A 13374-nucleotide genomic window follows, 5' to 3' on the forward strand; every position below is an offset into this window, starting at 1 on the left:
CGTTTTGTCATTTTTTATACACTGTACAGTATATGTAAGCGAATTCCACAAAACCTAAAAACTGTCACGTGATCAGTGTCATAGTTTGTGAGGATACAAAAGATCCCCGATAGGCTATGTCAATGCTTTCCGCTTCACCACGACTTTTAGGAAGGTCAACCTTTTCGCATGTAACCCGTTCTCCCCTCTCAATGTCAATCACAAGACTAACTGCACCCCCCATCGCACACTTACGCGAAAAAAAACCGTTCTTGGAAACATTTTGAACATTGGAATAAAGGTGTGTGAAAGCATTCCAAGAGACATCAAGAAGGGTACAAATCTTCCGATAAGCAAAGCGTGAATAGGCGATTTAACTAAAACTTAAAAAATTTTTATCGCGCATAAGTGAAAGGTGCATTTTAGGTTTCGCGTATAAATGAACAAGCAATTTTTGTGCTTCACAACATTGGATTACTAACTGTTCTAAGAGTTAACATTGTTTTCCTATATCGCTGGCCAGATCCGTGAGAAAAACGCGCATAAGTGAAAAATGTTGGCCTAGCGCCCCTTATATAATAATTAACGAATTCATCTCACCACTTATCCCACCATAATATCAGTCACTTGCCTAATCATTGAGAAATTTTCAACGATGTTTTTCTTTCTTCTAATGCGGACGCCTGATGACGTATCTCGCACGTGCAGTCGCCGATCTATGACATCACGACCTTCACGTAATCGGTGATGCATCGTAACAGATCGGCACGTGCCTGATGCTCATTGGCCAGGTGCTATGCTGGCGTGTATCAAGTGATTTGGCGTCCGCATGCAAATGAGTTAACTTACGATAAAAGGAAATGTTTCGAGTAGAAAGGAGACTTCTTCGGTGTTTTCTCTCTGGCAAGTTGACTTGAGCGTTCGTTTGCTTTTATGCAACGATGCGGGTTCTTTTTAATAGATATATAATGGATTGATATAGCTCAGCTCTAGTTCGCGTTGTTTCAAATGTTTTTAATTTTATTTAACTAACTTTACTAAATGACCAAATAAATTTGGTTTTTATTTTTAAGTTGTCTTCAACTATTTTTAATCATGCATTTCTAGTCATACATTTAATTAGGTTATTGCATTTGGAGATTATTAGTCTTGAGCATTCTCTTGCTCATTAAAAGGTTATGGGCGACCTGGACTCTGTTTTCGATAGCCTATATTTTCAGTAGGACTGGAGATGGAAATGATGTTTTTGAAGTCTGTGATAATTTTCGATGGGGGGGCCGTATAGAAGATTTTTTTTCGACAAGAGCATACTGATGATAAATATTAGATTATTAGTGCTCATTGATATTGTCTTCCGACTTTCTGTCGAAATAATGGCGAATCCCCAGATAACTATTGAGAAATTAAATGGCACAAATTATGTGTCATGGGCAGCAGATATGAAATTTGTCCTGATGGAGAAAAACGCCTGGGACATTGTAACTGGTAAGGAAACAGTGCCAGTAGTCTCTAAAGATTCAGGATTTACTGAGAGAGACGTTCGTGAGTTTTTGGCCAGAGAACGAGCGGCATTATCTTTAATATATTTGTTTGTAGACAACGAATTCAAAAGGATAATAGAGCATTGTGAGTCGCCAGAAAAATCGTGGGAATGTCTAAAAGCACACTTTTATCCTGATAACAGGTGTGTGCATATGAGAACTTTTACTGAGTTAACAAACTGTCGAATTGAGCAAGGCGAATCCATTAATCTCTTCGCATCAAGAATTCGTCGAATTTATGACAGGATAAAGGGAATCGACAAGAATTTTTCTGAGTCATACTTAAATTTTCAAGTTTTGAGATATCTTCCATCGGAATATGACAGCATTTGCCAATCAATTTTGAGAAAGAAACCCGAGGATTTTTCTTTTGATGCGATAGTACAGGACTTAATTTCTGAAGAGAGCAGATTAAAGCTGAAGGACGAGGATAATATTAGCGCCAACTACGTTGCTCCAAAAGAAAAAAGATCGTGTTATAATTGCGGACGTACAGGCCACATCCGCAAAGATTGTAGTTTTCCAGAGAGGAACCGCGGAGGAAGTCCATCCACAAGCTCCAAGAAGTCAAGTTATGGCCAGAGGAGGTCAAGAGGAAGAAACAGGAACCAGTTCACCAGAAGAGGCAGCTCCTCATCGCCGAAAAAGTGTGAGTACCCTTCCAAAACATTTTTTATTTCGGAAGCGAACTTTAACGAGATAGACTGTAATCCTTCATCATGGGCATTTGATTCGGCGGCCAGCCATCACTTTGCAAATAATAAGAACTTTTTCCATAAATATGAACCTGTAAATGATCGAAAGATGGCCGTAGCAGTCCAAAATCATGTTTTTCCAATTGAGGGGGTTGGAGAGATAAAGTTAAAGTTCGGTCCTAAGACCATTAATTTAGTAAATGTGATGTATTCGCCGCATTTGCGAAGAAATTTACTGTCTGGTCCCAGATTTGACCAAGCGGGAGCATGTTTTAAAGGGGGAAAAGGTTTGGTAACTGTATCAGATAATGGCGAAATAATTTTTAAAGCTAAACTATCTAATGGCATTTATTTTGTTAACCCAAAGGTAATTTCAGAAAATGTACATAAAAATGTTAATTATGAAGCTAGTAGTACTGAAAGCTTAGAATTATGGCACAAAAGATTTGCTCATGTAAATGTCGATAATATAAAGAAAACTGCTGAATATAAATGTACTAGGGGTCTACCAGTTTTTAAAAATGATAAAGTAAATTGTGAAGATTGTAAATTAGGAAAGTTCAGACGCGTATCTTTCAAACCAATGGACGAAATTCGATCAAAGAAACCTTTAGAATTAATTTATAGTGACATTTGGGGGCCATCGAGTATTGAAGGTAGAAGAGGTGAACGATACTTTCTTTCAGTTGTTGACGATTATTCCCGTAGAACGTCATTGTACCCATTGAAAAATAAAAATCAGGCAGCAGAAATTCTCATTAATCATATTAAAAGGGCAGAGAGATTTCTGGGAACAAAGCTGAAAGCAATAAGAACTGACAATGGAGGGGAATTTTCAAATACAATTTTAAGTAAATTTTGTCAAAATGAAGGAATAAAACATGAATTCACTAATAGTTATACCCCTGAGCAAAACGGGGCGGCTGAAGTATTTAACAGAACTGTGGCAGATGGTACTAGGGTAATTTTAGAAGAGAGTGGTATAGGTAAAAACTTTTGGCCTGAAGCCATGTTGTATTTCACGTACACGTGGAACCGCGTATGTCATCGAGATCAAAAACTAACTCCTTTTGAGCTATATGGGGGAAAATCACCCTCAATCAGACATTTGAAACCATTTGGATGCGTAGCCTACGTTAGTGTGCCGAAGCAACGTCGGCAAAAGCTTGATCTTAAAGCCCAAAAAGGGATTTTAATTGGGTATGCATTTCGGACAAAAGGGGTATCGAATCTGGATTCCAGGAAATGATAAAATTATAGAGACCATAAATGTCAGATTCAATGAGGGAAAATTTTTCAAAGACGAATTTGAGTCTAAACGCAGTGGAGTCGTGATGGGCACCATAGAATGGTTAAATGTACCAAAATCAGATGAAGATGAAATTCCTGATGAGGAAATCTTAAAAATTCCTGAACTACCACCTGTTCATTCAGAAACGGAAGAATCAGATAGGGGGGAAACTGAATCATCAGATGATGAAAGTGATAAATGTTTAAAATTAGCAAAATGGGAAAGAAAAGTCGTACCAAGACCCGATGGGTCTCGTAACGATATCTATTATTTTGAAAAGGGAAGCAACAAACGATTGAGATCAATTTATGATGTAAAGAAGTATTGCAGAAAAAATAATATTGTTTATCAGCCAGATATATTTTGCTTTAAAGGTAAAAATACTACTGAAGGAGAGATTGATAACTCTGTAAACAGCAACGTAATTAATGAATTTTCTCAAGCATGACTAGGACATCAAATCATTATTCCTAACACTTACAAACAAGCCCTTAAATCGCGGGAAAAAGACAATTGGATAAGTTCAATGCGGGAAGAATTAAAAGTGATGCAAGAGCGCAAAGTGTGGAATCTTGTCGAATTACCGCCTGATTCTACTCCAATTGGTTCTCGCTGGGTTTTTACAGTCAAAAGAAATGAAAATGGGGAAATTTTGAGATACAAAAGTCGCCTAGTAGCTTTAGGAAGTTCTCAATTGAAATATGAGAGTTATGATCTTACGTACTCGCCAGTTGTAAATTTCAGCATTATAAGATTTTTCTTTTCTCTTTTGGTGGTAAAATTAAACTGGGTAAACATCCAATGTGATGTGAAAAATGCTTACCTTTATGCACCTATTCCAGAACCAATTTATATGAAACAACCACCTGGTTTTGTAGAAAAGGGGATGGAAAATTTATATTGTAAACTAAATAAAGCAATTTACGGACTCCACCAAAGTGGACGATTGTGGTTTTACGAAATAGAAGAAAAATTGATTTCAATAGGTTTTTGTAAATTTGAATGGTGTAACTGTGTCTATATTTATAAATCTTCTGTAATTTTAACTTTTGTATGTAGATGACATTGCTTTTATTTGGAAAGAGTCAAAATGATATACAAACTGTTTTAGATTTATTACAAAAATACTTTGATTTAAAAATTTTAGGTAAAACTAAAAAATTACTAGGCGTGGAATTTGAGGAGGATTTGAATTGTGTTTCATTAAGTCAAATTGGCTATATTGAAGAAATTTATGAACGTTTTGAGAAATTCAATATCCCTATCTCCTCATTGCCGATAAGTAAAGGTATTATATACACTAAACTAGATTGTCCAAATAACGATCAAGAGGTACAAGATATGTCAAAAATACCGTACAGGAATTTGTTAGGTTGTCTTTCGTTTCTAGCAAACAGAACAAGACCAGACATTAGTTACGCTACAAACATTTTTAGCCAATTCCAAAATAACCCCGGTATAAAGCATTGGGATGGTTTATTAAAATTATTAGGCTATGTTTCTAAAACTAGAAATTACAAACTTAAATTACAATGCAATGAAATTCAAGTTGTAACATATTCTGATGCAGATTTCGCCTGTAACAGAGACGATAGAACTTCACTCGGAGGTCAGATTGTTTTCATTAACAAATCGCCGATTTCGTGGCGAACATTTAAACAAAAGTGCATTAGTTTATCAACGATGGAATCAGAGTTTATTGCAATGACAGAGGCCGGCAAAGAACTTCTTTGGTTTGATAGAATCATTGATGAATGTGTTAATAAGGGGGTAATTAATAAGGAGCACAAAATTAAATCTGTGTTAAAAGTTGATAATCAAGCTACAATAGATTTTGTGAGATCACCGATCGAAAATTATAGGACAAAACATATTGATGTAAAGCTTTTTTATATACGCGATTTAATTTATAAAGATATATTTGATGTTGAATTTGTTAGAAGTAAAAATAACATGTCTGATGTATTTACTAAGCCTTTGTCTCGATCTGAACTAATAAAGTTCAATGAAAATGTTTTTGTAATGTAATTGCTTTTGTGATATTTTTAGTAATTTAATTTTTGAAAATGTAGTAATATGGGAAAAGTAAACTATTTTAACTATCGGGAACGGGTTAAAGTTATATATATATTTTTTGCGTTTTACAGTTTATATTTGTACTGTTCAAATGTGTTTATACCAAGTATTTGTATACTCGCCAAGGTTTTTCAATTTTTGCAGATTGAATGTGTTTATATGACATTGGACTGATTTTTTTTCGAACTTGTTACTGACTTGGAAAATGGAACAGTTTGAACGGACTGGAATCGGATTGAGTGATATTTTGTTATAAAAGAATTTGCTTGTTGTTGTATTTAACTAATCTACTAATCATGTTTATATTCAAAATCTTTTTGTAAAACTAGAGCTGGTATTGAGATTTGTTAGGAAATGAATTATCTTTAAATGTATAAGAAAATAATGTTCATAAGATGGTGAGAGGGGGGGCATTGTTGGCCTAGCGCCCCTTATATAATAATTAACGAATTCATCTCACCACTTATCCCACCATAATATCAGTCACTTGCCTAATCATTGAGAAATTTTCAACGATGTTTTTCTTTCTTCTAATGCGGACGCCTGATGACGTATCTCGCACGTGCAGTCGCCGATCTATGACATCACGACCTTCACGTAATCGGTGATGCATCGTAACAGATCGGCACGTGCCTGATGCTCATTGGCCAGGTGCTATGCTGGCGTGTATCAAGTGATTTGGCGTCCGCATGCAAATGAGTTAACTTACGATAAAAGGAAATGTTTCGAGTAGAAAGGAGACTTCTTCGGTGTTTTCTCTCTGGCAAGTTGACTTGAGCGTTCGTTTGCTTTTATGCAACGATGCGGGTTCTTTTTAATAGATATATAATGGATTGATATAGCTCAGCTCTAGTTCGCGTTGTTTCAAATGTTTTTAATTTTATTTAACTAACTTTACTAAATGACCAAATAAATTTGGTTTTTATTTTTAAGTTGTCTTCAACTATTTTTAATCATGCATTTCTAGTCATACATTTAATTAGGTTATTGCATTTGGAGATTATTAGTCTTGAGCATTCTCTTGCTCATTAAAAAACACGTACAACAGAGGTCGCGTATAAGCGAGAGATCACTGTAATTACAAAAATATGAAAATAAAATCCAAACAAAGAAACACCTTTCAACAATCTTTACTAATAATGAAGCTGAAAGACTCTCTGTCTGGATGTTCGGAGGATGTCTGGATGTCTGTAGGATCTCTGTGACGCGCATAGCGCCTACACCGTTCGGCCGATTTTCATGAAATTCGGCACAGAATTAGTTTGTAGCATGGGTGTGTGCACCTGGAAGCGATTTTTCGAAAATTCGATGTGGTTCTTTTTCTGTTCCAATTTTAAGAACAAAATTATCATAAGATGGACGAGTAAATTACTAAATTATCATAACGCGGAACCGTAACAAGGGCACAAGCCAATTGGCGAGATGCGAAATTATCATAACGTGGAACCGTAACATTGGCACAAGCCAATTGGCGAGATACGAAATTATCATAACGTGGAACCGAAACATGGGTACAAGCCAATTGGCGAGATACGAAATTATCATAACGTGGAACCGAAACATGGGGACAAGCCAATTGGCGAGAAAATTCACCATACATTATTTATAAATATCCAGGCGAACCAAAAGACCTTTTAATTTTTCTATTCCAGGCAAAGCCGTGAGGGTACCACTAGTACAGTAATAAAATTTTTAAGTGTGAAAGAATAAAATGCAATATAGCGATCGCAAAAAAAAAAATTAAATAAATAAATTACATTAAATTAAAAAAAAAAAACAATAATAATTAAATTAGTTTTAGTTAAAAATAATCAGCAGCTGACATGCATTCTTGCAGAAACAGAGGCAGATGTTTGAATTTGGAAAAAAAGGAAAACGACTGAAAATGCAGAACTAAAATAAATGTGTTCTTAAATATGGGACATTAAATTTATGATAAAATAAATGAACTAAATTAATAATGAAATAAGTCAACTAAAGGGTTTGTACTATGTTATGTATTTTTAGCATTCAATATACATTTTTGTTTCAGGCACGTCATTTATGGGGGTCAATTTCTCCCCTCCCTGGCTTTGGAAAATTAATGCTTAGCTATACAAGTTTGTGCGGTTTTTGTTGTTTTCAGATAAAATTTGCATTCAGTATGCATCCTTCGCTAGCCACCTCCGGGAGAGGGGGGGAATCAAAGTGACGGGCCAGTTCTAATTTTAATCAAGCAATAAAAAAGAATATTGTTTTAATGGTTTGATGATTTTTACCTCCTTCTTGTTCAAAATTTTTGTCACGAAAAAGAAAAGGAAACATCCTTGCATAGTAAACATAACATTTTTATCAAAGACAAAGACCAATTACTAATGTTTCTCTGTGCATAAAAGCGAAGACATGTAGTTTATCTCAATCCTCACCATACAACAAAAATATTCATTCGGAAATTGTTCTCGAAATTGAGAGTGAGGGGGGAGCACCTGACATCAAATGTCTGCATATATCTCTTTCTCCCCCCTCCCTTTGATCAGGCGCACTAAGTACAATAACTTACAGTAGATACACCGCATCGGTATAATTGCCGCACCCCGAAAAGAGTAAGAGTCTGTCAAAAAAAATTTAAATGCTCAGAAATGTTGCATTGCCATAAACACAGCACATAAAAATGATGAGCAACTCCTCGATATTGATGATATATCAGAGTATAAAATACCCATTAAAAAGAAAAAAATACATATTTGTTTGTGGCTCTATCACCCAACTTTTAAAAATGTGTAGAAATTAAAACGAAATATGGCATTTAAATTGATTTCCGATTTTTCTCCAAAAATCAGAAACGTTTTACCCATCCAGGATTTGCCGCTTTTTTTTTCTTTTTTGCAAACACACTCTTTGCAAGGAAAGAAAATGAAATTTTATAAATTTTATAATCATGTTTACGATTTAGAATAAACAATAATCATATTTATGTACGAAAAAAGTTAGTTTCCGCGATTATTTTTGAAGTGGTTCGTTTTTGCGAATTTCTGTTATCTATCGCTTTTATGTTGTACTAACATCAATAAAATATGTACAATGTACAAGTTTTTCATTTTTTTGCTTCCTTATTTTCTTTTTAAGGTTTTACAATGCCTTTCTGTTTAAATAGAGCTCCATTTCACTTGTAATCATACAAAAAATTGGCGAATAGGAAATTCGGTTTTTCCTGTACTTTTTGAACAGTTGTCCGTTTACTTTAATTAAAGCTTCTAATTGACGCGTAAATAATATGTAATTGCATCAGAATGTGCCAGTATCTTTTTTTTTTTTTTAGTTTCCTTAATACAGTAGGACTGAAGTCGGAGCAATAAAAAGAAAAGTCGATCATAAATGCCGCAACGGCAAAAAAAGTCACTTAGGAAAATTTAACTTTTATACACGCAAACGCCGGGGCGTTCGTTTCAGAAATTAATGTAGTCAGTCAATGAAAAGCTCAGGATCTGCTTGCTTCTTTTGCTTTTCAAAATTGAAACATGTAAAAAATTATCGGTGTGGCATTGTAAAAATAAGAACCAATGCAAGAAATGCTATACTAAAGAAAGAAAAAGTAGGAAAAAACGGGAAAAAGTAGGAAAATAAGGAGAGAGCTCTAAAAAGTAGGAAAAATAGGAATTCTTCGGGGTCTGTAAGAACTTTCACGATAAAAACCCCTTGAAAAATGCTATCGCAGCCTTCTCACCTGCATATAAAAAATAGATAAATAAATAACTATTTTTTCAAAAAGAAAAGGATTCAAAGATAAAGATTGGGAAAATTTTCTGGTCACTAGTGGTGAGAAAAAGCAATTATAGTAGCCACATATCTTCTAGTCGCCAAGTCATTTTGTAAAACAGGTAACTAACAACAAAGTAGCATTTAAATTACCACTAAAATATAAAAATTATCATTTCAAATAAGGTTAATGTAACTAATTAGTGGCATTAACGTTTATTGTACAATCAAGTGTTAACTATGCAAAGAGGATCTAATTTCATTTTTTAAAAGAATGTTTTCTAGCAACTTAAAACAGTTGATAGAACGGATGGGGTTGGGGGAGAGTGGCAAACAGGCAGTGAAACAATTTTGCCATCCGATAACTAGTATTTTTAGTCGCCACTTTTATTCGGCACTCGATTTTTCAAATATATTAAGTAGGATCATCCATTTTTAAAGAATATTTTTTCGTTAGAATTTGAAGTTCATTTCGTTAAAATTCAATGTGGTCATGCAGGCAATTTTTTTCCCTTCCTTTTTTGAAATCATCTTAAAGCAAATAATTCTATTCTTCAGAAAAACATCATGCAAGAAATGTTTACGTACTACATGAAACTATATATAACTTTCAATGACGAACATTTTTCTAAAAATAAAACGAATTTATGAATTTATTTATTGCAAATTTTCATTAATTCATTAGACTTTTCCTAGATGAGATCTGAACCGTACTAATGAAAATACAAATATTTGTTTCAAAAATAAATTTTATTGCAAATGCAAGTAAGTTAATACCACAAGCAGGATTGCAAAATGTGTGGTGGCATTTTACATTGAGCCATTTTCTTTTTACCTATGTAGTCAAAAGGGAAATAATTAGAATTTCCTTGGAAGAGTCTAAAGAGCCGCGATTTCATTTCGCCGTCAGCTATAACTGCTTTGACTGCACTGCAAGGCAGGGGGAGCATCCGGTCTGTCCCCCTGCAAAATGTGACAGGTCACATGATCCACACCTTCATTGGTCACCACTCATTCCATTTCGTTGTTGAAGTGTCAATCACTTCATTGATGAACACTGCCCTTGTTTAAAGAAAAAGACCATTTTCAACCAAGTTCGTTTTCCTTCCTCACTGAAGAGCAGCCTTAAGACTTGCAAAAGACATTTAAAATAAAATATAGAAACTTTGCTTTTTATAATCTTTTTAAACTCTATGCTGAAAAGTATTTGACCCCCTAAAAATATGTATGAGTCATAAAACATTTGTAAATTATTACAGGGACGTGAAAATGAGGTTTCTGTGAGAATGATCCATATGATAAATGCATAAGATTTTTCTTTAGTCAGTAGAAAGCTTCCCTCCCTGCTTAACAATCTTTTCGATAATAACGATATAATCCCCGCCATTCTATGACTAATGATCCTCAAGGTTACACTGCACAAGAAAAGGGAAAAAAATGCTGTAAACACAATCATTCAGCCTTCTCTATGTAACATCAAACATGTTGGATTAAACACAACATGTAAGTCTGAAAACTGAAAGTTACACGGAAATAGCTGTTTCTACTTACCAAATACCCAATTTGTATTTCTCATTTTGGCCCCTCGCAGAAGCAACTGATCAGCTCCAAGTGGCAATGCTCTAAGAGAGAAAATCATTCAAAATTACTTTTAAATGACAGCGGGAAATTTGGAAAATTCAGCTGTATTTAAAAATTGTAAAAGTAATAGACTGGATGATATAAGGAAAAGTCTGCTTACTGTTTACCAGATATCCTCAGGTTTCCGGTAAATTCATACAGATGCCTATTTGGACTTTCACATTCTACTGTGCCTCTTAAACGTTCTAAATCTCTCGGAGTCAGCCATTTCCCTGTTTCTGGAAGACCCTTTCAGGAAATGAAATGTTTTAGTTAAATTTATATCTTAAAAATATTTCTGAACACCATGATATGTTTTCAAATTTCTATTAAAAACAAATTAAGAACAGAGAGGGATAAAAGTAGCAGAAACACCAAATTGGGGGGGGGGGTTATAAAAAGGAAAAAAAAAATCTCAGAGGAATAAGCCTTCATTTTATGTCAAATCAACATGAAAAGAGAAGGGAAAAACAGACTTTTGGATCAAGGAAAAAAAAGTTTAAAAAAAAAATCCCTTGACTTAATTTGCTGCAGCTATAGCTAATTTTCCCTAGTGTTTGAAGAAGCTGGAAGTACCTTTCGGGTTTGGTCACACAACTTACTAATTTTTGAACTTTAAAATAACATTTTTAATAAAAAAACCAATAATAATAAAAACCAGCTTGGAAGCATACAGAAAACACAATTCAGCTGAAAACGGGTTCTTTGTATTCATTCCTGAAGCACCTGTACATACTTTATTTTGAACTTTTAATTTTTAAGAATGATAACAATATATTGAATTGATTTTATTTATTATTCATTTTTACATAATTTAGTAATGCTTGGGCTACTTCTAATATTCGAAAAATACATCAATTCAAAACAGAAGAGGAAAGCATTTTACAGTCAATATAGCCAAAAGATAAATTTAAAATATCAAAACTTTTACATGGGAAAAAGAAATTCAGAAGTATAGGAAGTGACTACTAATAAAGAATATTTTTATGGAGTTTCTTGTGATCTACAATATTTTGTAGAAAGAGTAATAGATGATAATAGGGGAAAGGTTAAGGTCTTTGGTCAATTATATGAGTGGCCAAGATGATGTAGAGGAAATAGAAAAGTAGTTGATTTTTCATAGCTCAATAATTTTACAAGGATGTGATCTATTTTGAAACATTGAAGAAAACAAAACAAAAAAAAAAAAAAAAAAAAAAAATCAAATCCTCTAGAAATTAAAAAAAAAACAAAAAAAAAAACCCCTCTGGGGAGAGGGGGAGGGGAGTTTATTGGTAGAAAAAAAAAAAAAAATCAATTACTCATCTTTTCAATTGCTTATCTTTTGTGTAAAGCTTAATTTGCAAATTTAAAGACTGTTAGATTCAGTCAAACACATCAATAGCTGCTACCTTGAACAATACCATAAAAGGAAGTGCTGCAGAGTTGCAAGCACTTACAGCTTTTGTCATTTCATATACTACAGCAAGGGTACACCAAGAGCGTAAACTACTTGAACAAAAAAAAATGCTAGGTAGCACAAAATAGTTATTTTGATGCTAAAAACCACCTATCTTTATAGATGTTTCATATCGCCCTTGCTTTTAAACATCATAATTAACATATTAAAACTATTTTTTGCAGTAATTTTTAATATAGTCAATTATTTTGGGGGTCTTCATTGGCTGAGAGGCTCCTGGTCTAGTCCTAATGGCAGCAAATAAAGTTCTGCATTTGTGTGTACTTATTTGTATATGTTTTACTGCATAATTCTGAATATTTCATAATTGGATATACAGTGGATGTCGGTTAATTGAATCAATTACGCTAATAAATCAAATTTTCAAAAACAGAGCAAAATCCAGCTTTATTGAAGTAGCCGCTTTATGGAATCTAAACTGTTTAGAACAAACATGATTCACATAAGTGGTGGCTACGGAATAAGAAATTTAGAAATGTCAGTTATTTACCAAGTTGTTGTAATTACTGTAATTCTTTATTGTAGTAATATTTTTGAGGTCAAATGCCATATGCCGAAATATTATTCGTTTTTCCTTGATCACAATTTAAATTAATGAATAATTCCTCTTGCTTGCAGAAGAATCTTTTATTCAATCTATGTTACTTTTACCGCAGGTTGCATTCATGTCAGTCAGCTACCATGCTTTTAACTCTTTTTTTTTTAAATTATCTAAAATGCATTTTAGAAATTTTATTATACCATTAAATTCAGCTTAAAGAAATCAATAAATTAGAAAAAAATTTAATGGATATTTTGTGTTGTATGCTCGTAATATCAGTAAGCTGCCAATATGTCAGTCAGTTACCAACTTGTCGTAAACATTGAGAAGGAATAGATGGAGAGAGTGCAACCCTACTATCCTGATTCGGCAACAGTACCATGTGACTTGGGGAGCAATTTCGAGTTGACCGTAACCGCTAAAGAAGTTTTCATTAG

At 33.8% G+C, this 13374-nt stretch overlaps 1 protein-coding gene across 1 annotated transcript in view; it reads right to left on the minus strand.

The window, feature by feature from the left end:
• LOC129227982 (phospholipid-transporting ATPase IA-like) overlaps positions 1 to 13374 on the minus strand; it is an 85020-nt gene that overhangs the window by 56282 nt on the left and 15364 nt on the right. Inside the window, exons 5-6 of the mRNA XM_054862608.1 lie at positions 11059 to 11186; positions 10869 to 10939 (exon numbers count right to left, since the gene is read on the minus strand). Coding sequence (XP_054718583.1) covers positions 10869 to 10939; positions 11059 to 11186 — 199 coding nt within the window. The remainder of the gene's footprint in view (positions 1 to 10868; positions 10940 to 11058; positions 11187 to 13374) is intronic.

This window comes from Uloborus diversus, chromosome 8, assembly GCF_026930045.1.
Source record: "Uloborus diversus isolate 005 chromosome 8, Udiv.v.3.1, whole genome shotgun sequence".
Taxonomy (NCBI): Eukaryota; Metazoa; Arthropoda; class Arachnida; order Araneae; family Uloboridae; genus Uloborus; species Uloborus diversus.